Below are 27730 nucleotides of genomic sequence, written 5' to 3' on the forward strand. Positions count from 1 at the left end.
TTGTGGTTGTGTCATTTGTGTTGATGGAAAATACAGTTTCTATTTTTGTTTGTGGTTTAATCAGTAATCTATCAATATATCAATAATCAAATACCAAGTGTTCAGAATATACTACATACTAACTGTCAGAGTTTGTTGTTGGTTTACAAAAATCAACATACTCCACTTTCTTATTCAAACTCAGAATGATACAATACACACACACACATATATGACCAACATAAAAAGAAAAATTCATTTTTGGGTTAACTATATCTTCACGAAGAGGATGTAAAATGTCTTTCATGATTTTGGGTTCTTCATCCATCTTTCCGTCCCAGTCTTGTGAACCCCATATCTCAAGAACACAGGAATGGTTTTTCTATTTTGGCACAAACGTCCATTTAGACTCTGATGAAATGATTAGATTTTGGTGGTCAATGGGCATGGTGTCTGTGACTTTGCATTCATTTTATTCTTGTAAACGCAATACCTCAAGAACACTTTCAGGGACTTTTTTTTTTTTTTGGCACAAATGTCTACTTAAAGTCGAGATATTAGATTTTAGTGGTCAATGTTAAAGGTCACTGTGGCCCTATCTGTTGCATTCTCATGAATCCGATATTTCAAGATCACCTTGAGGATTTTTTTTTCTTTCTATCTTGGCACAAAATTCCACTTGGAATCAGGAATGAACTGATTAGAATTTGGTGGTAAAAGGTCAAGGTCACTTGATCATGCATCCGTGTCATTCTTGTAAAAGCGACATCTCACGAACACACTGAGGGATTTTTTTTTTCCTCTTTTGGCACAAACGTCCACATGGAGTCATAGATGAACTAATAAGATTTTGGTGATCAGTGGTCAAGGTCATTTTGACTTTGCATCCGTCTCATTCTCATGAACGCAATACCTCAAGAACACCTTCACAGACTTTTTTCTCATTTGGCACAAATGTTCACTTTAAGTCAAGGATGAACTGACTAGATTTTAGTGGTCAATTTTCAAGGTCACTGTGACCCCATCCATTGCATTCTCATGAACCCGATATCTCAAGAACACCTTAAGGGATTTTTTTTTCTATTTTGGCACAAACGTCCATTTGGACTCAATAATGAACTGAATAGATTTTGGTGGTCAGTGGTCATGTTGTCTGTGATTTTGCATTCATTTCATTTTTGTGAACGCAATACCTCAAGAACACCTTCAGGGAATTTCTTCAAATTTGGCACAAACGTCTACTTTGACTCAACAATGAACTGATTAGAATTTATTAGGAATAATAGGAATACACTTATAATAATATCGTGTAACTAATCCAGCGTCACTTCAATAATTTCCATTACTTTACTCTGATGTCGGTGCAGCAAGAAATTAGCAGAGTGAGACGCTCCTCCAGGCAGGTACGTCCTGTTTTATCTTGTAATGTCATTGTTTACATACGCCATGTGCTCCGTCTGTTGATCCTTATTTTCTCTGAAATGCAGAATATTTCCACACTGCTCATTTATTCCCAAATAACTAACATTACCCTCATCGTCTTTCTCTTAACTGCTTCCCATCTGCCTGCTGCTGTTTGACAGTGACAGACTTTCAAAATAAAAGCCTATGCTAAAGATGATGATATGGATTGATGTTTTCACTCTGCATCGCTGACTTTGGATCATTGACTGATCCAGATCAATGGATTGATTCACCCCTAATGTTTAATATCTTTAAATCTAACCACCGTACATACTCATTATTTCGGAGAGCTGTATTCTGGTCAGGTGAAAAGCTTCTGAGGCATCGACTCACTGTTCATACCTCAAACCTGACACCTCTCAGCCTTCACAGATATATTAATATCAGGTGTGTAAAGTCATCCAGTGAGCTGGTCAAAGATCAGACCCTCAGTGCAGTCCTGTTGTTTTCTTATGGAACTGTGAAACTGTGAAAGACGTCCACACTGCGACATGTTCGGCCCTCTAGACAGCGTGCTGCAGTCCTTCTTCTTCTCTGTGTTAATAAGCAGCTCGCAAACCAAGTTTAAAGGTACATGTGCCGCCGCCCACTGTGTCAGGTGTGTAGCTGCTGCCCATGTTAAGTCAGTAGAAGCAGTCTGGCTTCGTATCGTTGGCGTTATTTGTCGGCGTTAATTTTAATTATGGGAAAAATGCGGCACGGTGGCGCAGTGGTTAGCATTGTCGCCTGACAGCAAGAGGGTTTCCTCCAGGTGCTCTGACATGTTCTCCCCATGTCAGCGTGGGTTTCCTCCAGGTGCTCCGGCTTCCTCCCACAGTCCATGCAGGTTAATTGGTGACTCTAAATTGTCCGACTCTAAATAAGTGGTTACGGAAAATGAAAAAAATCAATGCATGATTAGGAAAATGTCCCATTATTGGCCAATAATTTATCGCCCAATTTATATTGTGCGTCTCTAGTTTAAACTTAATTTAACAGAAAAAAAACAGGTGGATGAAAACTCTGATTGCAATAAATTTAAAACCAAAAAAGTCAGCAGCACAGATGTATTTGATTCATTAACTTTAACTGGGTGCTCAAGTCCTTCTGATGCCCTGTGAGGTCCTTCCTTTTCTTAAGTATGAAAAAAAATCAAGAATAAAAAGAATCAAAAAAGTCCGATGGGGATTTTTAACAGTGCCATTTTAATGTTTGTGCTTGAAAGACAATTCTTTAAACTTCAAACAGCTATCGTACAGATCCAAATCATAGGTTGACTAAAATCTCTCCTGTACATATGTATAGATATATTTATATATATAAACAATGTCCGCTGAACAGAAACCTTGTCCTTGAAAGTAAAAACATACAAAGAACACAGTGGTAATGGAAAGCAACAAAACAAAGAAGTATGAATTACACAGTCGGGCTCAGCTGGGGTGAAACATGACTCAGGGAAAAATGATGGGCATTTAAAATATTTATTATGGCTTACAGTTGATAGGACATCCTGTGTTTATACAGTTCTATTACTTATTGCCACGGCCCGTCACTCTGAAACAAGTGAAGGGTTCAGAACCAAACTCGTTTTACAAACACTATGTACAAGTTTGTTTTTTTCAGCAGTTTTGCTTTAAGGTTTCGTCACTGTACAAGCGTCATACTGTACCACATACACCAATCTATAGAGCATTTAAACTTACTAATTCTTATTTACAAATATATTTGGTAAAACCCTGATTAATTTCAACAGTATTTAAACCAACCTTGCAACTATTTAAAGATAAAACACTTGAATATCTCAAAATACTTAATAGCAAAAACAACAAAAAAAGAAAAATAAAAACCTGCTTGTTTCTTTCTTTGATCCAAAAAACACGTTTCACTAAAAGGTAACAACCTGTAAGAACCTCCAGTTACTCTTCGATGGCCTTATACCAGTCGCACCAGTTCAGTATACCACTTTAAGAACACAAAAACACTGTGTCACTTCTGTTTTGAGGCAGTTTCCACCTGTCAAATACTTTATGTCTCAACTTATTTCAGTAAATTCTTCCACCGCATGTCGTCGACTGAACGCTGTCCCAGAATACGCAGGTTGAAACACTGGAATAAGGCAATAGTAAAAGTAACCTGCTGCTGCGTTACCTTCGGCTGTTTTCTCCCCACTTAAAGTCAAACCAAACAAATACTTCAAATACTGTGATAGAATAAAACTATGGTCCCCAAGTACACAACTGTAGTACAGTGTAACAAGTACAGATAACAAGTACAAATACTAAAAGTCAAAGGTCGTCAGGTACCTAGTCTTTACATCATGGAGGGAGGTTTTCACAGCGGAATCAGGGAGGGCGGAGGGGAGGAGGGGAGGAGGGGGGGAGATGTCTACTTGCTGTTGTTGTTGTTGTTTTCATGCAGGTCTCTGTGGAGGATCCAGATGTCCTCGTGTGATTGGTTGCTGTCGTTGATGCTGTTGCGGTAGTAGTTGTTGTTGCTGCTGGGAGGAGCCTGCTTTGTTCTGCTGCTGCTGCTGTTGGAGGTTCTGCTGCGGCTGGGGGGCGTCTGGGTTCGGCTGGGGCTGCTGCTGCTGCCGTTATAGTTGCTGCTGGAGGCAGCAGTGGAGGCTCGTGTCTGCTGCTGCCCCCTGCTGCTGGGGACGGGGAGCTGCGATTTGGCGCGGGGCCCTGAGCGTCGGTCGCTGCTCTGGACGGCTGCCTGGCTGGAGCTGCGGCTGGACTGACGGACGACGGTCTGAGCAAAGACACAGAGAGGTCGGTGAGCTGGAGACATTTTAACCACCTGCTGATCCACAGATATCTGACTGCAGGTGTGAACGCAACAGAGGAGTGACGTTCACACCTGCAGCTGTTGGAACATCCTAACCTGAGTGTAACTGTTTTTTCAGGTTGACATGAAGGACACACTTCCTGCAGTGACTGACCCGCTGTCCACAGGTGAGACTTTTCCTCTTTTCTCCAGTTTACACAACTACTGTCATTTCCACAATGCAACACTGACACCTGCTCACACGGGACAAGTTTTACCTGCAAGTCACATTTATTCATGTGGCACATTTAATACTCAGAGTACTCACAGCCCAGTCACAGAGAATGCCTCAAACTCATTTTTAATTAAGTTTAAATTTGATCTTTAAGGCCGATTATCACAATTAGCCTCAGATGGCTTTACAGCATATCTCAGGACCTCTGGTAATTGGTATTAATTGTGCAGGTCTGTGATCTTAATCCCCGACTGCCATGTCCATCATTTGGCAAGTAAAAATTCCACTGCAAATTACCTGCCAGATTTCACCAAACACACTGATCGTGTGACATCAGTCCTGTGCAAATCAGCATCTCTGTGCTTTGGTGTCATATTTAGCTTTCTGTTTTCTCCGCACCTTGTTCCTGAGGATTATGGAGGCTGCACTGACACTTATAAAAGCCATTTCTGACAGCATTTTGGAGGTGCTGGAGGATCATCTCACTCCACAGCATGGAGACCTGCTCGCAGACAAAGCAGCTCAAATCAACCAGAAGAGCCAAATTTGAAAAGCTGATAAGATGAATAACGAGTGAGAACAGGTTATGTTACTGTGGATCACTGCTCAACATCACATATGGAGACAAGCGGGAGCTTCTGTCCACACTGAACCAAAAACCTGACCTCCTCGATGGAGGTACATCACACCACCAGTTTGCTGTAACACCAAAACAATGAGTGAAAATGTTTCAGCTACACCTGCAGTGATGTCACAGCGTACAGCAGGTCAGGCCTACACCTGCTGCACAGCTCAATTATGTGTGAGGTCACAGCAAACAAACACCAGACACATGATTAACACCTGGACAAAACAATCACACACGTTCATTTTCAATTTGAGTCACTGGTTTGTGGCTCAGTCACGCCGCTGAGTGGAGTGAAAAACATAAAGTTCAGGGTGTTTGTTTTTCTACAGAGAACAAAAAATAAAAAATAAAGATGTCTAATATCAGGCTGTGCAGCCAAACGGAGGGTGCACTTGTTTTCAGTGGACTGTTCCTTTAAATATTTGTGCATGTCTAAATAGACTTTCACTATATTCTTGTTTCCAGTCTCATCTGCTGTGTCCTGTTCCTCTTTGCTGCTGGAGAACACACATTTCTCCACACACATTAAACACACTTATGATAAAAAAAAAAAAAACAAGTATCTTTTTCCTCCCTCTCACCGTCTGCGGTCGCTGCTGGACTGCGGTTTCCTGCTCGGCCTTGTGGGGCGGCGTCGCTTCGCTGGGTGAGCTGGAGAACAGGATCAAGTCGTCTTTGGCCTGAGAGATCTGCGGGCGATGAGCGGGAGTGAGCGTTAAGCAGCAGGAAGACAAACCCTGATTGGATGTGAGCAATGACACAGATTTAAACAGGTGACTGTTGGACAGGTGAGTCATTATTTAAAGGTAAATGACAGGGCGGGATGTTGGTGATGAGTCGTCGCCAGCGTCAGGGTCACACAGATGAAGGTCTGAGATTAGGGGATTAGTTTTTAAAGGCTGATTCTGACACCAGTAATTTAGAAACAAAGTAAGGGATTTTTTATTTCTTAATCATTTTAAACACCTCAAACAGATCAGTGTTGTTCAGCAGAATGTGGGTGGAAATATATTTAAGCAGCATTAAAGTCAGGGTGTCAGAGTATTGATAACTGAGGCCAGTGTAGGGAGTCAGCACATGACTGAGGGCTTCACAGGAAACAATTATCTTCTGTTATGACTCTGTATGGCTCACTATGACGTGTTAACGACATTTAAAATGAAGTTTTAATGACACACTATACTGAGACTTTTAAGTAGTTTTGACATACTGAAGTATGACTTTTTTAAGCACATACTACACTGTGACTAACTTTTTGAACTTTTTTTAATAACATCTTATCACACTATAGTTAGACTTTTTTTTTAAACATTTTTATGACTTACTATATCATGACTCTTTCAAATTATTCTTTTTTAAACCAATACTATACCATGACTTTTTTTTAGAACACTGTTTATCCCATACCTGACTAGAACTTTTGAAATTAATTTTTTTATCACACACTACACTATGACTTTTTAATAAACTACACAATGACTTCCATTAGAATTTTTTTTATCACATAATGTACTATGAATCTTTTTAATGATTTTGTTTTGTATACTATGCTGTGACTTTTTTGGACCTTTATTTATCATATACTACACGATGACATTTTGATTGACATTGATGTGACCTTTTTTTATAATTTCTAACTATGACTTTTTAAATGAAATTTTTATCACATACTAATACTACACTATGACTTTTTAAAAAATAATAAATTACATACTCTGCCATGACTTTTTCAATTTATTTTTTTAATCACATACTATATTTTGAACTTTTTTTTTTAAAGGGCCAGTGTGTAAAATGGGTTGAAAACCGTGACATCAGTGGTCAAATTCTAGATTGCAGGGCTCACTCGCTCACCCCTCCCGTCAGGTAAATGACAGTGGCCTCGTAGGGACAAAAAGCCTTGCTCAGACATGACTTTTTCAGGAGTAGGTCTATCTAGCGACCAGGTGAATGTTTATTTAGAAATCTAAGCCATGTTACGATATTGTAATGAATCCCTCACGAGCAGGAGACCAGAGGAGCGTTCGGGAAAAAGGCCCGTTTATTTGAGCACTCCAAAAACTCTGGTAACACTCCAGGGGGTAAAAGACTCCGTCCCAAACTCTGACTCTTCTAGCGTAACACACACACTCCATACACACATTCCCGTTTACAATACCGAGTGGGTACCCCCCTCCCCTCTCTGCTCCACCAATCTCCAGCCCGCACACTGACTGACAGCGTAGCCTGTAAACAGAGCTCAGCTGTTTATTTAGCCTAGCAGTATCTCCGGACTATAGTAGCTGCAATGGACGACTTTGAACGCAATTTTGAAGAGTTTCTTGTAGCGGACACAGATCCAGAGCCATACCTGTTTGAGCCGGAGCACACAGATGAGGAACTCCATGTGTTTGATGCTGAGCGGGCGAGAAGAGAGGCTGAATGCACAGAATGGGATTCGGTGCTACTGCTACCATCGTTGGGGAGATATATCATCAGGAGGAAAAGCGCCGCAGAGAGTGCATCACAAGGAGTGAAGTTGCGTCTTCTTTTCCTCGCAGATGACGGTTCGGGTTCATTCTCTCCTGTTGCGTGGTAAGTGTGGTCCATTCGCAAACTTTAGAACTAAAAAAACTTTTCACTACTCTCTATCGATGAACTACTAACACTCTCTGCTGTTTCCTCCTCCTTCTTCCTTCCTTCCGCTGTCTTCGTTGGTTCATTTACACACGCGAAACGTGTTCTCTGGCTGGCTGGATTGTCCGCTCGGGCTGCCGTACATACATGGCGGCGCAAGATGGCGACCTCTCTAAAGCAAGGCCCTTGCTATATATATATAAAAGCATAATTATAAGGCTACGAAAACCAAACGAATTTTATTTTATGGCGATCATACACTTGTATAAACATATTAATGGGTAGAAGATTCAGATTCAGATTCAGATTGACAATAAACCATGCCAAATATTACACACTGGCCCTTTAATGACATTTTATCACATTATAATATGACTTTTTTTCTTTAAACATTTTTATGACTTACTATATCATGACTCTTTCAAATTATTCTTTTTAAAACCAATACTATACCATGACTTTTTTAATGTAATTTTTTTCACATACTATGTGACTTTTACATAAGGACATTGTTTATCCCATACCTAACTAGAACTTTTGAAATTACATTTTTTAATCACACACTACACTATGACTTTTTAATAAAGACTTTAATAAATTACTTCTATTAGAATTTTTTTTAATCACATAAGGTGCTATGAATCTTTTTAATGTTTTTTTTTTTTTGCATACTATGCCATGACTTTTTCAATATATTTTTTTTCTATCACAAACTATACTATGACTTTTTTTTAATAATTTTTTTTTTTTTATCATACTATTCTATGACTTTATTTGACATTTTATCACACACTGTGACATTTTTTAATATTTGTTTTTGGCACACTATGACTTTCTTGATATTTTTATCACATAATATACTATGACTTTTTAATTAATTTTTTATGTACTATACTGTGACTTTTATTTCATGACATTTTTGTATCAGATACAATGCAATGACTTTAAAAAAAAAAAAAAATTAAAAAGTATATAGATGATCTAGATCACGCTGACTGAATGTCAGACTGAACAAACATTTTCAGAGAAATGATCAGATTTGATCTCATGTTTTAAAGACTCACACCAGTGAAGCTGCTGAGTGGTCAGACTGAAACAGTTTCCTGTTCAGACATTTTTGAATTTCAAGAAACGCTAAACTGTCCTGATGAATGTTTCTATGCCTCATCTCAAACAGCACAGGAGCTGGTCAAAGGTAAAGATCATCACCATGCCAGTGAAACTCCAACACACACTTTCATGTCTGTATTTGAAAGGATGACAGCGAAGAATTACAGAGTCAAGAACGAGTCAAAACGTGAACTGAAAGTAAAGTGTTTAGAAAGGCGACAGAATTAAGAACAGGGTGGCTTATTCAGCATTTTGTCAGGTGATGGAGACACATGGTGATAGAGAGCCATCTACATGTATTTTCCTTAAAGAGTGAGGAGATCACTTATTCTGAATCTGTGTGTGTGTGTGTGTGTGTGTGTGTGTGTGTGTGTGTGTGTGTGTCAGTACCTTGCTGATGTCTGGCTCTGACTTGCTGGAGCACATGGTCTGCAGCTCTCTGATTAAATCAGTCTCGTCATCAGAGAACACAGACAGACCCACAGGCTCCCTGCACACACAATGACATTAAAGTTAGTGTCATACCTGAGCTCTTCATACAGGAGGTGGAGCATCACAAAAACACTAACTCAACTTATAATCATCATGAGACAGAACACAAACCTCTGGACTCTGCCGTTGGAGATGAAGCTCACATCAGTGCTCGACAGTGAACCTGCAGTCGCAAACGTAAGTGAACAAACTGGTTAATAAACACGACTCAAACAGGTCAGGACAAAGAGAGAGAGAGAGTTCTACCTCCACCCAGTGTTTTTAGTTGTTCTCACATTATTCGTCTAGTACAAGAAAAACAGTTCTGTGTCTTCACACAAACATTGTCTCAGTTACTCAGGATGATCTAAACATTTTCCATCAGCAGTTTTAATTTGAAACAACTCATGAACGAAGGTTAAACATGGTGTTAAACTCTCCATGCTGAGGTCTGTGGATCATCCAGAGGAACAGGAACAGTGTGAAGTCTACTAAACGACGCCCCCTTGTGGAGGCTGCTGCCACAAAGCCAGCTCCTCAGATCAGATTCACATCTGTTGACCCCAAACTTCATGACAAGTCAACAAAGTCTGTCCCATTTTAAGGAATTCAAATGCAGCTGCAATGCATGGAGACACCACTGGTGTATCCTTTATAGTTTAGACATCTAGATTTTTTTTTTTTTAATAAAATTTTCTTCTATTTTATTGGATTTTTCCCTCTGTATGTTTATGTTTCTTGACTTTGGGACCTGTCAAATTTACTGCCATTTTTTTTTATTTTTGCACTTTTGAGGAAAACTTCCTGTCAATACACTTTGTGTTGTGTTGTGTTGTTTTACTTTACAAATTGACGAGGAGTGGCTGAATCCAAATGACTTCACCACTTGCAGACTTGCTGACTTTGTCCTGGGAGGTTTGGGAGTGCTAAGCGCTTTCCAAATCCACAACTGCTCCAGTCCACAAGAAAAAAAATGTGTGAATGTATAAAATAGTTATTGATAGTTAGGTCTATTAAAATGTTACTTGAAGTGTGTAGGCTAGAAATAATATTCAACCACATCATGATACAGAGATATGTTTAAGTACAGGCTGTAGAGGGACTGAAAATACATTCTATTATTGCGGCGCTCTGAAATAGGCTAAAAAATTGTCCGAAAAACAAAAGGTTTCTAATGTGAGTAACACTCAATATACATTTCTGTTTTGGAACGTGTGCAGCCTGTTATATAGACATGTATTAATACATATTTGTTTAGCCACAACAAAACGTTCAACATGTGATTTATATCTTGTTAACTGCAGGAACAGATGAGTTCAGCACTGTTCATCAACTTATATGACACATATATGAATATGACAGCAGCGATAGTTGAATGTTTCCACGGCAACGAGTAAAACAGTCTCCAGGGCTGTCTGTCAGCTGCTTGCAGTCTCTGCCCTCGCAGACTTTTACGTGATGACAGTAAATACGTCACACTACGTATAACTGAGGTCTGCAGGTCCAGAGGGTGGACGTTTGGATTCAGCCTTTGTCCCTTTGACGCGACCATTTACATTAAGGTCAGAGCGTCATGGACGGGGACACAGCTTGTGTCACTGCTGGCAGAGCGGAGCGGCCATCTTACCCTCTCTGAAGGATCCGCCAGAGCTCCAGCTCAAGGCGGGGCCTCCCTTCTTCCGAGGGCTGGTGTTGGATCGTCTCAACTTGCCGCTGTCCCGTCCCTTCCGCCCTCCTCCTCCACCGCCACTTCCTTTATAGGAGCCGATGGCGGACAGGGGGAAGGTCCCGCCCCTGAACTCCAGCAGGTACCTGTCGATCTCTGCAGGAAACAAAAAGAACAAAACACACATCAGTGTCTTTGTATCTCTCCTCTGTGTTCCTGCAGCTGGTGAAACGTGAATGAGGCCTCTTCATCATCTGTGACGCCCACACACACCGTGCCGCGGCAGAGGGCAGCCCTGGAGAACAGCCTTGTTGACCAGGATGCTGAGGGCGGCTTTCACCACAGCCTGCTGCCCGGCACTCAGCCCACAGTTGCTAGGAGACGGTCGCTGCGACAACGACGGCGAGGAGGAGGAGGAGGAAGAGGAGGAGGTGGTGGTGGGGTGCCTGGCTGTTACCCGTAAGATGATGGCCTCTTCCACACGGGGGACCACCACGGCGTTCCAGAGGCGAGCCAGCCACCTGAACACACACATGAACACACACACACACACACGGTTTATAAAACTATTTCCTGGTTTAACCTCAGAGGCTCTGAAACATGGACACACAGCTGCCAGAGACTCAGGAGAACACAGGGCTGTTTTCTTAGTGCTGAAACAATTATTGATTACTAACTTTAGAAAAAGGAATTAATAACAAATAAATTATTAAATAATACACATTTTGTTAAGTTAAAATCACAAACTTTCCCTGGCTCCAGCTCCTGCTTTGCTCTTTAGTATCATAGTAACATCGGGATGCACCGATTTATCGTACATCAGCGTCGGACGATATTTGCCTCACTGACTGCCATCAGCCTATCAGCATATAAGAACATTCACTGATGGCAGTGGCCGATGTTTCTCTGTTGTGTCACATCAGTTTTGTGCAGGCTAAAACACAGGGCTCAATACTAACATCGTCCTGTTGTCCCCAATAGAACACATTTCTGGGACAAACGGAGATCTTGCATGGGACGCCTTCAGGACACAGTGACGCAGTAAACTCATGGTCATCACATCAGAGGAAGTACTCAGTTGTTTCCTTGATGACGCCACACTGTGAACAACAAACCTCTGTAAAGTCGGCAGGAGAGCGAGTCAACCTTAGCTGTTAGCAGTCAGTGGCTGCATTGAGTTACATTATGATGCATTCAAGCTCTGTTCAGTAAAAATGAGTATTAGGCAGGGCTGGGCCATATGACCCTAAATTATTATCTTATTTTTGCAGTACTGATATTCATGACGATACGACACATTAGTAAAAAAAACATTTTATTATTATAAGAAGACAGAATTGCAACAGAATCAGTGATCTAGTTTTAAAGTTTACCCTAAAATATTCAGTAAAAATTAAAATGATGTCTCATTTCTTTAGTTTGTGAACAACAACAGTAGTCTGAGTGGGTGGAAGTTCGCTGCAGAGATCAGCCTCTCATTGGGCGGAACGAGCCACCCGCTGAAGTCCCGCCCTTCCACCTCCGGTTGTCATAGTCGACAAACGTCCTTCACTATCTTTTGCGGTGTTTGGTCTTGCGGGGATGAAGCCATTTTTCTGCCATGGTTCGCGTCCTGTAGGTGGTATTTTTGTGGGCGTGTTACACCAAAACCTGTTCCCCTCGGCAATATTTTTGCTAGCGCACCGTTGCTGTCGCACCACCCAGAACGATTGTGATTGGTTGAAAGAAATTTAAAAAAGCCGGGGCATTTTTTTTCTCCAATCTTAAAGTGAGAGTCGGCCCGTGAGCGAGCCTACATCAACAGTAACTCAGAGTGAGATTCAGATTCTGTTACAATATTAATAGTTCAACTAAATAAAATCTGCCACTAATTACACATTTAAACAGCTCCCAAATACAAAAAATGTCCCCTGGGATCTATATATATAAATCAACAGCTGATTTCCTTCTTTTAGTAAAATCCTAAATGATTGTTTTTCCCACCTGGACCTTTATGCTCTGCCATTTCTCCTCTAATCATCAGCTGTAACCTGTGACAGGCTGTTATGATGCCACAACTATCAAAATCCTTTATCAACACATGGATAAACCAACGCGCTTCAACTAGAGAGTCTTCATCAGGGTGTAAAGGATTTTTAACTACAGTCAGAGAGCCTCGGATGCATTTTTGGACTGTCTGCCTGTACTCAACTCTGAGTGAGCTGCCAGTCGCTGTTTTTTATCTTTAAGTGACTCTTTGTCCCGCCCTTGAAGAGCACCTGATTTTTTTTTTTTTTACAACTAACTACACAGAGCCTTCACCCCGTGCAGCACTCCCAATTTTCTCCTCACTATCAGTAAGTTTTTAAGAGTTGTTACTCCTGCTTTTACCCTCAATCAAATACTCACTTTAGTCTTTTTACAACAAAGAAACAGGTGAATATTCAGCGTGAGAACACGAGGAAAATAATTAGGTCATGATGAGATCTTATGTGAACCAACCAGCAGAGGCAAGTTGTCTCCCTGTGTCTGCTTCATCAACTAAACCTGAAACAATCTGAATTTATCCTGTGCTAACATATATCATGAACACACACACACATCAGCACTAACACACACACATACACACCTGACGACTGCCTGTGTGTTGTTTGGGACCACAGGGCAGGACAGGAAGAGCTGCGGGCCCAGCAAAGCCTCATGGGTCCCCAGACGGGACAGACAGGCGTTGAGCTGCTGCCAAACCTGACTCACCCACAACACCGACCGCTCCATGACGCCATCAGGTGACCAAACTGCCGTCCCCACCTGGAGGAGTGACGGGGGAAGGGATGTTTTGTTTTTATATACACTGCTGAACTTTAACTGAGAGAGCGATGGAACAAAGAGGAGGTTTATTACTGATCAGTTAGAACAATCTGCTTCACAACAAAACAGCTCCTGTAGACAGTTAATTATTCGTTATACTGCTCTGTTTCAAACTCACATTAATGTAATACTGTCAATACTCTGACTAAAACAAAGTCTTTGGAATTATCTTCACAACAAACCATCTCATATTTAACTGATTTTAAAATTAACCATATTAAGTTTTAAACTTGTTTTTTTTTTGCATTTGTTTTGGTCACAGTGTAAGACTGTGGGAAATTTGAGGAGACTTGATCCATGAAGAAATTCCCTTGAGCTGTTCTTGAGATATCACGTTCATGGGAATGAATTTAAGGTCACAGTGATCTATGACCTCTGACCTTTGACCATCAATATCTAATCAGTTCATCCTCAAGTCTAAGTCAACGTTTGTGCTAAATTGGAAGTAATTGCCTTAAGGCATTCTTGAGATATCATGTTCATGACAATAAGACAGACAAGGTCACAGCGACCTTGACCTTTGACCTATGACCACCAAAAACTAATGAAATCATTGCTGAGTCCAAGTGGACATTTGTGTCAAGAAATTCTCTTGAAGCATTCTTGAGATAAGTTCAAAAGGATGGGACAGACGTACAGACACGGCTGACACCAGTGCGGAGGCATAGACACGTTCTTATTTCATATATTAATGTTTCTGGATGACGCCAGACTCCTTATCCTCATAGATATGAACCACAGCAGGACTTCCAGACGTGATTTTTTAATTTACTGTTTGCTAACAATTGAAACAAAGACACAAAGTGAACACAACGTCTCCATCTCTCTCAGGTGCAGCTGAACCTCCAACTGACCTTATGAAGCAGCTTCCTGCGGAGGTGTCTTCCCAGCAGGCCTTGCAGGGGCTCCTGATCCCAGCGCAGCGTTACCCAGCGGAAATGCTGCTGCAGGCGGAGCTCCGATCCCTGCAGGCGGGGCTTCGACAGCGTCGCAATCAGGAAGCTGCCTTCGTGGAAGTGGTGGGGACCTGAAGGAGGAATTAACAGGAGGGACATGGGTTCATTTGACAATATTCAACCATTCATTTGGTGGTTTGAGTTTTAGGACATGACGATCACACATAGTTACATGTGTTTAAAAGGGACAGTCATACCAAACCACTGCACCCAATATTTGTATATATAATACACTTGTTGAGTAATTCTGATTCTGCTACATTTGCATTATATTGTTTTTAGAAAAAGTAAATATAGATACTGCATTAACAGATAACCCAGACATAATACTGAATTCTATCTTTTTGTAGATTATGGTAACATGAATGGTATTTACAGAAAAATAAAGGTTCTCTTGATTTATGTTTGGATAACCAAATGTTGAAAAAAAAAAAAGGTTACAGTATAGTATGTCATGAAAAATGTTGAAAAAAAGGTCATAGTATAGTATGTCATGAAAAATGTTGAAAAAAAGGTCATAGTATAGTATGTCATGAAAAATGTTGGAAAAAAGGCCATAGTATAGTATGTAATAAAATTTTGGGGGAAAAAAAGGTCATAGTATAGTGTGTCATAAAAATGTTGGGGAAAAAGGTCACAGTATAGTATGTCATAAAATTGTTGGGGAAAAAAGGCCATAGTATAGTATGTCATAAAATTGGGGGGGAAAAAGGTCATAGTATAGTGTGTCATAAAAATGTTGGGAAAAAGGTCACAGTATAGTATGTCATAAAATTGTTGGGGAAAAAAGGTCATAGTATAGTATGTCATAAAATTGGGGGAAAAGGTCATAGTATAGTATGTCATAAAATTTTGGGGGGAAAAAAGGTCATAGTATAGTGTGTCATAAAATTGTTGGGGAAAAAAGGTCATAGTATATTATGTCGTGAAAAATGTTGGAAAAAAGGTCATAGTATAGTATGTCATAAAATTGGGGGGAAAAAAAGGTCATTGTATAATATTTCATGAAAATGTAAAAAGAAAGTCATGTCAGTGTCATAGTTAGTGTTGATGCATATTACAGTATTATACTATCTTTAACTCCAGACTTTAACTCATAATTCATGCTATTTCATAATTCACCATTTTGCACTATATTGTGTTAATATGTTATAATTTTTGCATTATATTCTACGCTTTAAATCGACTGAAATCATATTTTAGTCTTGTGGCTGTGAAGATAGACTTGGTGACTGCTGCTGTTAATCACACTACTGTCACTTTGATTTGCAGTTTTTTTCTTTGTATGCTCTTGTATAGTTTGTATTTTGTAAATCACTTTAGTTTTATACAGCTCTTGTTATTTATTTCTTTACTTTATTTTCTGTATTCATTTCTGCTGTGACAACTGAAGTTTGGGGATCAAATAAAGGTTGTAAACGCTATAATGTCATATTCACTTAATTACAGCATATACAGACTTTAATCTTAGTGTTTGGTTATGATTTAAGTCAAAGCACAGCTGCAGTGAGTCATACCAGTGTTTAGGACCAGGGGTGAGGCAGAGCCCCTGTTGTCCAGACTATGGCAGAGGTCGCCCAGCAGGCCTGTTAAGGATGAAGCCTTCTCGAGTCCCTCCAGCAGCACCACCACACAGTGAGCGGTGCGACCACCTGGAACCCCGACCCCTGACCCCACCGCTGGCACCAGGAAACCTGAGGCAGGAAGAGACATGAGCCAACAGTGAGATTTGTAATAACAGCTACAACACTAAACTTAACTGTTTCAGTCGTGGTTGTTGACAAAGTGTACGTACTGAATATCATTTTCCGACAGTGATGGTTAAGTTCTTTTTGAACATAAAAAGTAAAATGTGTATGATTGTATGTGTGACAAATAAATGTGATTTGACTTGAACATCAACTTCTACATGTATGAACACAAATACTGCAGACGTCCCACACCTGACTGACACTTGGCGTAAAGACCTGAGTTTATGCTCCAGGAAAGGTGGAGGTATACTATGTCATAAAAATGTTTGAAAACGTCATAGAATAGTATGTCGTCAAAAATCATGAAATTACGTCATAATATAGTATGGCGTCAAAAACCATAGTAAAAAAATGTCACAGGATAATATGTCGTCAAAAATAATTAAAAAAAACCCGTCACAGTATAGTATGGGGTCCAAAATCACAAAAAACAGTCATAGTATAGTATGTCGTCCAAAATTATGAAAAAAAGTCATAGTAAAGTATGTCGTCCAAAATTATGAAAAAAAGTCATAGTAAAGTATGTCGTCAAAAATCATAAAAAAAGTCATAGTATAGTATGTCGTCAAAAATCATAGAAAAAACATCATAGTATAGCATGTCGTCAAAAATTATAAAAAAAACGTCATAGTATAGCATGTCGTCAAAAATCATAAAAAACGTCATAGTATAGCATGTTGTCCAAAATCATGAAAAAAACGTTATAGTATAGCATGTCATTGAAAATCATGAAAAAATGTCATAGTATAGCATGTCGTCCAAAATCATGAAAAAAACGTTATAGTATAACATGTCATTGAAAATCATGAAAAAATGTCATAGTATAGCATGTCGTCCAAAATCATGAAAAAAACGTTATAGTATAACATGTCATTGAAAATCATGAAAAAATGTCATAGTATAGCATGTCGTTAAAATTCGTGAAAAAACGTCCTTGTGTAGTATGTCGTCAAAAATCATAAAAAAACATCATAGAATAGGATGTTATCCAAAATCGTGAAAAAACGTCATAGTATAGCATGTCATTGAAGACCATGAAAAAATGTCATGTTAACATTTGTCATAAAAATCATGAAAAAAAGTCATTGTATAGCATGTTGTTAAAAATCATCAAAAAATGTCATAGTATAGCATGTCGTCCAAAACCATGAAAAAAAAGTCATGTTAATATATGTCGTCAAATATCATAGAAAAAACGTCATAGTATAGCATGTCGTCAAATATAGAAAAAACGTCATAGTATAGCATGTCATCAAAAATTATAAAGAACGTCACAGTATAGCATGTCGTCAAAAATCATAAAAAATGTCATAGTATAGCATGTCGTCAAAAATTATAAAGAACGTCACAGTATAGCATGTCGTCAAAAATCATAAAAAATGTCATAGTATAGCATGTCGTCCAAAATTATGAAAAAAAGTCATAGTAAAGTATGTCGTCCAAAATTATGAAAAAAAGTCATAGTAAAGTATGTCGTCAAAAATCATAAAAAAAGTCATAGTATAGTATGTCGTCAAAAATCATAGAAAAAACATCATAGTATAGCATGTCGTCAAAAATTATAAAAAAAACGTCATAGTATAGCATGTCGTCAAAAATCATAAAAAACGTCATAGTATAGCATGTTGTCCAAAATCATGAAAAAAACGTTATAGTATAGCATGTCATTGAAAATCATGAAAAAATGTCATAGTATAGCATGTCGTCCAAAATCATGAAAAAAACGTTATAGTATAACATGTCATTGAAAATCATGAAAAAATGTCATAGTATAGCATGTCGTCCAAAATCATGAAAAAAATGTTATAGTATAACATGTCATTGAAAATCATGAAAAAATGTCATAGTATAGCATGTCGTTAAAATTCGTGAAAAACGCCCTTGTGTAGTATGTCTCAAAATCATAAAAACTTCATAGAATAGGATGTTATCCAAAATCGTGAAAAAACGTCATAGTATAGCATGTCATTGAAGACCATGAAAAAATGTCATGTTAACATTTGTCATAAAAATCATGAAAAAAAGTCATTGTATAGCATGTTGTTAAAAATCATCAAAAAATGTCATAGTATAGCATGTCGTCCAAAACCATGAAAAAAAAGTCATGTTAATATATGTCGTCAAATATCATAGAAAAAACGTCATAGTATAGCATGTCGTCAAATATAGAAAAAACGTCATAGTATAGCATGTCATCAAAAATTATAAAGAACGTCACAGTATAGCATGTCGTCAAAAATCATAAAAAATGTCATAGTATAGCATGTCGTCAAAAATTATAAAGAACGTCACAGTATAGCATGTCGTCAAAAATCATAAAAAATGTCATACTATAGCATGTCGTCAAAAATCATAGAAAAAACATCATAGTATAGCATGTCGTCAAAAATTATAAAAAACGTCATAGTATAGCATGTCGTCAAAAATCATAGAAAAAACGTCATAGTATAGCATGTTGTCAAAAATCATAGAAAAAACGTCATAGTATAGCATGTCGTCAAAAATTATAAAAAAAACAGTATGTCGTCAAAAATCATAAAAAACGTCATAGTATAGCATGTCGTCAAAAATTATAAAAAACATCATAGTATAGCATGTCGTCAAAAATTATAAAAAAAACAGTATAGTATGTCGTCAAAAATCATAAAAAACATCATAGTATAGTATGTCGTCAAAAATCATAAAAAAGTCATAGTATAGTATGTCGTCAAAAATCATAAAAAATGTCACAGTATAGCATGTCGTCAAAAATCATAAAAAACGTCATACTATAGTATGTCGTCAAAAATCATAAACAAACGTCACAGTATAGTCTGTTGTCCACAATCATAAAAAAACACCATAGTATAGTATGTCGTCAAAAATCATAAAAAAAAGTCCTAGAATAGCATGTTATCAAAAATCATAAAAAAACATCATAGAATAGGATGTTATCCAAAATCGTGAAAAAACGTCATAGTATAGCATGTCATTGAAGACCATGAAAAAATGTCATGTTAACATTTGTCATAAAAATCATGAAAAAAAGTCATTGTATAGCATGTTGTTAAAAATCATCAAAAAATGTCATAGTATAGCATGTCGTCCAAAACCATGAAAAAAAAGTCATGTTAATATATGTCGTCAAATATCATAGAAAAAACGTCATAGTATAGCATGTCGTCAAAAATTATAAAGAACGTCACAGTATAGCATGTCATCAAAAATCATAAAAAATGTCATAGTATAGCATGTCGTCAAAAATTATAAAGAACGTCACAGTATAGCATGTCGTCAAAAATCATAAAAAATGTCATAGTATAGCATGTCGTCAAAAATTATAAAGAACGTCACAGTATAGCATGTCGTCAAAAATCATAGAAAAAACGTCATAGTATAGCATGTCGTCAAAAATTATAAAAAAACATCATAGTATAGCATGCCGTCAAAAATCATAAAAAATGTCATAGTATAGCATGTCGTCAAAAATCATAAAAAATGTCATAGTATAGCATGTCGTCAAAAATCATAGAAAAAACATCATAGTATAGCATGTCGTCAAAAATTATAAAAAACGTCATAGTATAGCATGTCGTCAAAAATCATAGAAAAAACGTCATAGTATAGCATGTCGTCAAAAATCATAAAAAACGTCATAGTATAGCATGTTGTCAAAAATCATAGAAAAAACGTCATAGTATAGCATGTCGTCAAAAATTATAAAAAAACGTCATAGTATAGCATGTCGTCAAAAATTATAAAAAAAAACAGTATGTTGTCAAAAATCATAAAAAACGTCATAGTATAGCATGTCGTCAAAAATTATAAAAAACATCATAGTATAGCATGTCGTCAAAAATTATAAAAAAACAGTATAGTATGTCGTCAAAAATCATAAAAAATGTGATAGTATAGCATGTCGTCAAATATAGAAAAAACATCATAGTATAGCACGTCGTCAAAAATCATAAAAAATGTCATAGTATAGTATGTCGTCAAAAATCATAAAAAATGTGATAGTATAGCATGTCGTCAAATATAGAAAAAACATCATAGTATAGCACGTCGTCAAAAATCATAAAAAATGTCATAGTATAGTATGTCGTCAAAAATGATAAAAAACGTCATAGTATAGCATGTCGTCAAATATAGAAAAAACGTCACAGTATAGCATGTCGTCAAAAATCATAAAAAACGTCATAGTATAGTATGTCGTCAAAAATCATAAAAAAGTCATAGTATAGTATGTCGTCAAAAATCATAAAAAATGTCACAGTATAGCATGTCGTCAAAAATCATAAAAAACGTCATACTATAGTATGTCGTCAAAAATCATAAACAAACGTCACAGTATAGTCTGTTGTCCACCATCATAAAAACACCATAGTATAGTATGTCGTCAAAAATCATAAAAAAAAAGTCCTAGAATAGCATGTTATCAAAAATCATAAAAAAACATCATAGAATAGGATGTTATCCAAAATCGTGAAAAAACGTCATAGTATAGCATGTCATTGAAGACCATGAAAAAATGTCATGTTAACATTTGTCATAAAAATCATCAAAAAATGTCATAGTATAGCATGTCGTCCAAAACCATGAAAAATGTCATAGTATAGCATGTCGTCAAAAATCATAAAAAATGTCATAGTATAGCATGTCGTCAAAAATCATAAAAAATGTCATAGTATAGCATGTCGTCAAAAATCATAGAAAAAAACATCATAGTATAGCATGTCGTCAAAAATATAGTATCAAAAAGAAAAAACGTCATAGTATAGCATGTCGTCAAAAATTATAAAAAACATCATAGTATAGCATGTCGTCAAAAATTATAAAAAACGTCATAGTATAGCATGTCGTCAAAAATTATAAAAAACATCATAGTATAGCATGTCGTCAAAAATTATAAAAAAACAGTATAGTATGTCGTCAAAAATCATAAAAAATGTGATAGTATAGCATGTCGTCAAATATAGAAAAAACATCATAGTATAGCACGTCGTCAAAAATCATAAAAAATGTCATAGTATAGTATGTCGTCAAAAATGATAAAAAAACGTCATAGTATAGCATGTCGTCAAATATAGAAAAAACGTCACAGTATAGCATGTCGTCAAAAATCATAAAAAACGTCATAGTATAGTATATCGTCAAAAATCATAAAAAAGTCATAGTATAGTATGTCGTCAAAAATCATAAAAAATGTCACAGTATAGCATGTCGTCAAAAATCATAAAAAACGTCATACTATAGTATGTCGTCAAAAATCATAAACAAACGTCACAGTATAGTCTGTTGTCCACAATCATAAAAAAACACCATAGTATAGTATGTCACAAAAATCATAAAAAAGTCCTAGAATAGCATGTTATCAAAAATCAGAAAAACACCTCATAGAATAGGATGTTATCCACACTCGTGAAAAAACGTCATAGTATAGCATGTCATTGAAGACCATGAAAAAATGTCATGTTAACATTTGTCATAAAAATCATCAAAAAATGTCATAGTATAGCATGTCGTCCAAAACCATGAAAAAAAAGTCATGTTAATATATGTCGTCAAATATCATAGAAAAAACGTCATAGTATAGCATGTCGTCAAAAATTATAAAAAAACGTCATAGTATAGCATGTCGTCAAAAATTATAAAAAAAAAACAGTATGTTGTCAAAAATCATAAAAAACGTCATAGTATAGCATGTCGTCAAAAATTATAAAAAACATCATAGTATAGCATGTCGTCAAAAATTATAAAAAAACAGTATAGTATGTCGTCAAAAATCATAAAAATGTGATAGTATAGCATGTCAAATATAGAAAAAACATCATAGTATAGCACGTCGTCAAAAATCATAAAAAATGTCATAGTATAGTATGTCGTCAAAAATGATAAAAAAACGTCATAGTATAGCATGTCGTCAAATATAGAAAAAACGTCACAGTATAGCATGTCGTCAAAAATCATAAAAAACGTCATAGTATAGTATATCGTCAAAAATCATAAAAAAGTGATAGTAAAGTGTGTCTTAAAAAATCATAAAAAATGTCACAGTATAGCATGTCGTCAAAAATCATAAAAAACGTCATACTATAGTATGTCGTCAAAAATCATAAACAAACGTCACAGTATAGTCTGTTGTCCACAATCATAAAAAAACACCATAGTATAGTATGTCGTCAAAAATCATAAAAAAAAGTCCTAGAATAGCATGTTATCAAAAATCATAAAAAAACATCATAGAATAGGATGTTATCCAAAATCGTGAAAAAACGTCATAGTATAGCATGTCATTGAAGACCATGAAAAAATGTCATGTTAACATTTGTCATAAAAATCATCAAAAAATGTCATAGTATAGCATGTCGTCCAAAACCATGAAAAAAAAGTCATGTTAATATATGTCGTCAAATATCATAGAAAAAACGTCATAGTATAGCATGTCGTCAAAAATTATAAAGAACGTCACAGTATAGCATGTCGTCAAAAATCATAAAAAATGTCATAGTATAGCATGTCGTCAAAAATAATAGAAAAAACGTCATAGTATAGCATGTCGTCAAAAATTATAAAAAAACATCATAGTATAGCATGTCGTCAAAAATCATAAAAAATGTCATAGTATAGCATGTCGTCAAAAATCATAGAAAAAACATCATAGTATAGCATGTCGTCAAAAATCATAGAAAAAACGTCATAGTATAGCATGTTGTCAAAAATCATAAAAAACGTCATAGTATAGCATGTTGTCAAAAATCATAGAAAAAACGTCATAGTATAGCATGTCGTCAAAAATTATAAAAAAACGTCATAGTATAGCATGTCGTCAAAAATTATAAAAAAAACAGTATGTCGTCAAAAATCATAAAAAACGTCATAGTATAGCATGTCGTCAAAAATCATAAAAAACGTCATAGTATAGTATGTCGTCAAAAATCATAAAAAAGTCATAGTATAGTATGTCGTCAAAAATCATAAAAAATGTCACAGTATAGCATGTCGTCAAAAATCATAAAAAACGTCATACTATAGTATGTCGTCAAAAATCATAAACAAACGTCACAGTATAGTCTGTTGTCCACAATCATAAAAAAACACCATAGTATAGTATGTCGTCAAAAATCATAAAAAAAAGTCCTAGAATAGCATGTTATCAAAAATCATAAAAAAAAACATCATAGAATAGGATGTTATCCAAAATCGTGAAAAAACGTCATAGTATAGCATGTCATTGAAGACCATGAAAAAATGTCATGTTAACATTTGTCATAGAAATCATCAAAAATGGTCAGAGTATAGCATGTCGTCCAAAACCATGAAAAAAAAGTCATGTTAATATATGTCGTCAAATATCATAGAAAAAACGTCATAGTATAGCATGTCGTCAAAAATTATAAAGAACGTCACAGTATAGCATGTCGTCAAAAATCATAAAAAATGTCATAGTATAGCATGTCGTCAAAAATCATAGAAAAAACGTCATAGTATAGCATGTCGTCAAAAATTATAAAAAAACATCATAGTATAGCATGTCGTCAAAAATCATAAAAAATGTCATAGTATAGCATGTCGTCAAAAATCATAGAAAAAACATCATAGTATAGCATGTCGTCAAAAATTATAAAAAAACGTCATAGTATAGCATGTCGTCAAAAATCATAGAAAAAACGTCATAGTATAGCATGTTGTCAAAAATCATAAAAAACGTCATAGTATAGCATGTTGTCAAAAATCATAGAAAAAACGTCATAGTATAGCATGTCGTCAAAAATCATAAAAAATGTCATAGTATAGTATGTCGTCAAAAATCATAAAAAACGTCATAGTATAGTATGTCGTCAAAAATCATAAAAAAGTCATAGTATAGTATGTCGTCAAAAAACATAAAAAATGTCACAGTATAGCATGTCGTCAAAAATCATAAAAAACATCATACTATAGTATGTCGTCAAAAATCATAAACAAACGTCACAGTATAGTCTGTTGTCCACAATCATAAAAAAACACCATAGTATAGTATGTCGTCAAAAATCATAAAAAAAAGTCCTAGAATAGCATGTTATCAAAAATCATAAAAAACATCACAGTATAGTATGTTGTCAAAAATCACAATACAGCGTGTGTGTGTGTGTGTGTGTGTGTGTGTGTGTGTGTGTGTGTGTCCCTACCACAGCTGATGAAAGTCTCCAGCAGCTGCTCTTTGGTCAGGCTGTCCTCCACCTCTACCCTCACCACGTCACAGCCGAGCCCCCCTGCCTCCTGCTTCGACTGGTGGAGAGAAACAGAGGAGGGGAGGGGAGGGTGGGACGAGTGAGACACAAGAGAGGTAAAGAGGGAGCACGTTGCCATGGAAACAAAGGAAATCTACTACTACTACTATGTGCCCAGAGAAATGCAGCAAGAGGAGAATGTGAATGAGCAGAGAGGGCTTTTCCAGGCACATCGCTGCGATCAAAGAGAGTACAGTCGGCATGAAGACATTTTTCCTCCGTCCTTCATTCATTTCATTTTTAAATTTGTAAGGTAAATGTATAGAGCTCTAAACCATGGGAAAACTGCCACCCCTCCCCCAGACTGAACACTGCAGTGATTCAAACAGCATTACATGAACACATTAACAAATGTGCTCTGACAGTTACAGCAGTGTGACGCAGCCTCACGTCTGTATCAAACATGGATGCTTCACACACAGAAGATCTATACAATCAGCACAGTTTCAAGATTAGAGTCACCAATTCAGTATCTGACCAAATGTCTCCCCTTCTGCTCCTGAGATATGACACTAAAACATGATGATGTCATAGTGATGTTGACCTTTGACCTTTTGGATATAAAATGCCATCACTTCATTATTTTATCCTGTTAGACATTTGAGTGAAATTCTGTCATAATTAGTGTATGAATTATTGAGGTATTGCCAAAAACTAGTTTTTGAGGTCACACTGACCTTGACCTTTAATCACCAAATTCGAATCAGTTCATTCTTGAGGTCAAGTGGACGTTTGTGCCAAATTTGTATTAAAAAGAAAATTCCTCAAGGTGATATTGAGATATCATGTTCACAAGAATTAGACAGATGAGGTCACAGTGACCTTGACCTTTGACCTAAGACCACCAAAATCTTATTAGTTCATCGTCAGGTCCATGTGGACATTTGTGACAAATTTAAAGAAATTCTCTCAAGTCCTTCTTGAGATATTGCATTCACGAGAATGAGATAGATGCAAAGTCACAGTGACCTTGACCTATGACCATCAAAATCTAATCAGTTCATTGCTGAGTCGAAGTGGATGTTTGTGCCAAATTTGTGGGGGAAAAAATCTATCAAGGTGTTCCTGAGATATCACACCCAAGAGAATAAGAAGTAAACAAGGTCATGGTGACCTTGACCTTTGACCATCAGATTCTAATCAGTTCACCGTTGAGTGGAAAGTGGATGTTTGTGCCAGATTCAAGAATTTCCCTAAAGCATCACATTCACAAGAATGAGACAGACGGGGTCATTGTGATCTGGACTTTGACCTAAGACCATCAAAATCGAATTAGTTTATCATTGAAACTAGGTGGACGTTTATGCCAAAAATGAAAAGAATCCCTAAGGGTGTTCTTGAGATATTCCATTCATGAGAATGAGATGGATGCAAGGTCAAAGTGACCCTTAACTGCGGCCACCATATTCTGATCAGTTCATCAGATGTCTGCCTTTCTCATATAGTGGAGCTGGATGATGCTTGGCTTTTTGTGCTCAAAGTGCCAAAAAAAATACACTGGATGTTTGTGCCAAATTTTGAGAATTTCCCTCAAGCTGTACTTGAGATATCATATTCATAAGAATAAGACAGACACTGTCTCAGTGTCCTTGACCTTTGTCCTATGACCACAAAATCTAATCTGTTCATTGTTGAGTCCAAGTGGACATTTGTGCCAAATCTGAAAATAATTCCTTCAAGCTGGTTTTGAGATATCGCATTCCCAATGATGTGACGGCTGGACAACCTTAAACATTACGCCTCCAGCCACAGCTGCTGCTGGCTGTTACTGTAGATGTCATCCTGACCTGTAGATGTCCAGCAGCAGCAGGACTGGACTATAACTTTCATCATACTGTCCTGAGATATTTTAGTGGTTTGGTGTTTGCATCCAATTTCTGTTTCATTGCATCACACTGTGCAACAGAGCCAAAATTAACTTCTCTGCAAAAACGGGGGAGGGGGAGGTTTCCCAAACTTTTTAATCTCAGAATCCTCGGAGATGAAAAACGCCTCACACACTTTCACCTCTCATGGTCCACTTGGACTGTGAATGATTTTCCTTTGAAGAGAAACCACTTTAAGGCAGCTGTACGACAGGTCTCTGCTTCACTGAGACAGCAACATGAGCCTGCTCCTCACCTGACTGGACGACTGCACACACCTCAGTATGTCATCTGTATTTGTGTCAGATTTTAAAATTGGAAGCCCATGATATCTGCTCAGGGAACACTGACAACATCTCTACTGAAAATACTGTTTCTAAATATACTGTACGTGTTTAATGAGACATGAGCTGTCTCTGTTTTATTGTTTGTCTCTTTGGCTGTATTAAAGTGTTTTATGATGTTTTTCATCCACTAAAAGTCGAAACACGGACAAGAACTGCAAATTTGCTTGAGAAGTTCTACATACATCACATCAGTGGCATTTTAAAACAATACCTATATATGTATTGTTACTGTAAAACAAATTGATATATAAAAAATCTTTGATGTGTTTTTATTCCTCTATTGGAGCTGTAATAGAACTGTATTAGCAGCTTCATCAATAAAGATTTACCTGACATGGGTGTTTCTCTCATTTGTATTTGAGATGAATAAGTTTTAAACATTTAATATCATGTTCCATTATGAAGCTTGAAGCTTCCTGGATCAGTGTTGGTGAACTGGTGGACCAACCTTGATGCAGTGAGCGACCAGACTGGCGATGTACTCCTGACAGCTGCCCTCCAGCCCGTGAAAGATGAGGTTCCCGTACTGTTCCACCTGAACACACAGACAGAAACAGGTGGATGACTCATCGATAAACTGATCAACAGAAGAGTTCATGATGAGGTAATAATGAAACGATCAGACTTCAGATAACTTCTTTAGAACTGTTACTACTTTATCCCTACAACACTTTTACTACTGGTTCTCTGTCAGTGGTACTCCATCTACACCACCAGTACTTACTCTGTCACTACTATTACTTCTTATCTATAACTACAGCCACTCTGTAACCACTACCACCACTACACGATCACTAT

At 36.9% G+C, this 27730-nt stretch overlaps 1 protein-coding gene across 1 annotated transcript in view; it reads right to left on the reverse strand.

Annotated features, from left to right (window-relative positions):
- Nucleotides 1-2604: 2604 nt before the first annotated feature.
- The window catches only part of cttnbp2 (cortactin binding protein 2), a 166440-nt gene continuing 141314 nt past the window's right edge, over nt 2605-27730 (reverse strand). Inside the window, exons 13-23 of the mRNA XM_049573026.1 lie at nt 27381-27467; nt 24619-24718; nt 16235-16411; nt 14616-14788; nt 13523-13701; nt 11188-11435; nt 10876-11070; nt 9381-9432; nt 9168-9267; nt 5633-5740; nt 2605-4173 (exon numbers count right to left, since the gene is read on the reverse strand). Coding sequence (XP_049428983.1) covers nt 3808-4173; nt 5633-5740; nt 9168-9267; nt 9381-9432; nt 10876-11070; nt 11188-11435; nt 13523-13701; nt 14616-14788; nt 16235-16411; nt 24619-24718; nt 27381-27467 — 1785 coding nt within the window. The 3' untranslated portion in view covers nt 2605-3807. The remainder of the gene's footprint in view (nt 4174-5632; nt 5741-9167; nt 9268-9380; nt 9433-10875; nt 11071-11187; nt 11436-13522; nt 13702-14615; nt 14789-16234; nt 16412-24618; nt 24719-27380; nt 27468-27730) is intronic.

The sequence above is a fragment of the Epinephelus fuscoguttatus genome, linkage group LG4 (genome assembly GCF_011397635.1).
Source record: "Epinephelus fuscoguttatus linkage group LG4, E.fuscoguttatus.final_Chr_v1".
NCBI lineage: Eukaryota > Metazoa > Chordata > Actinopteri > Perciformes > Serranidae > Epinephelus > Epinephelus fuscoguttatus.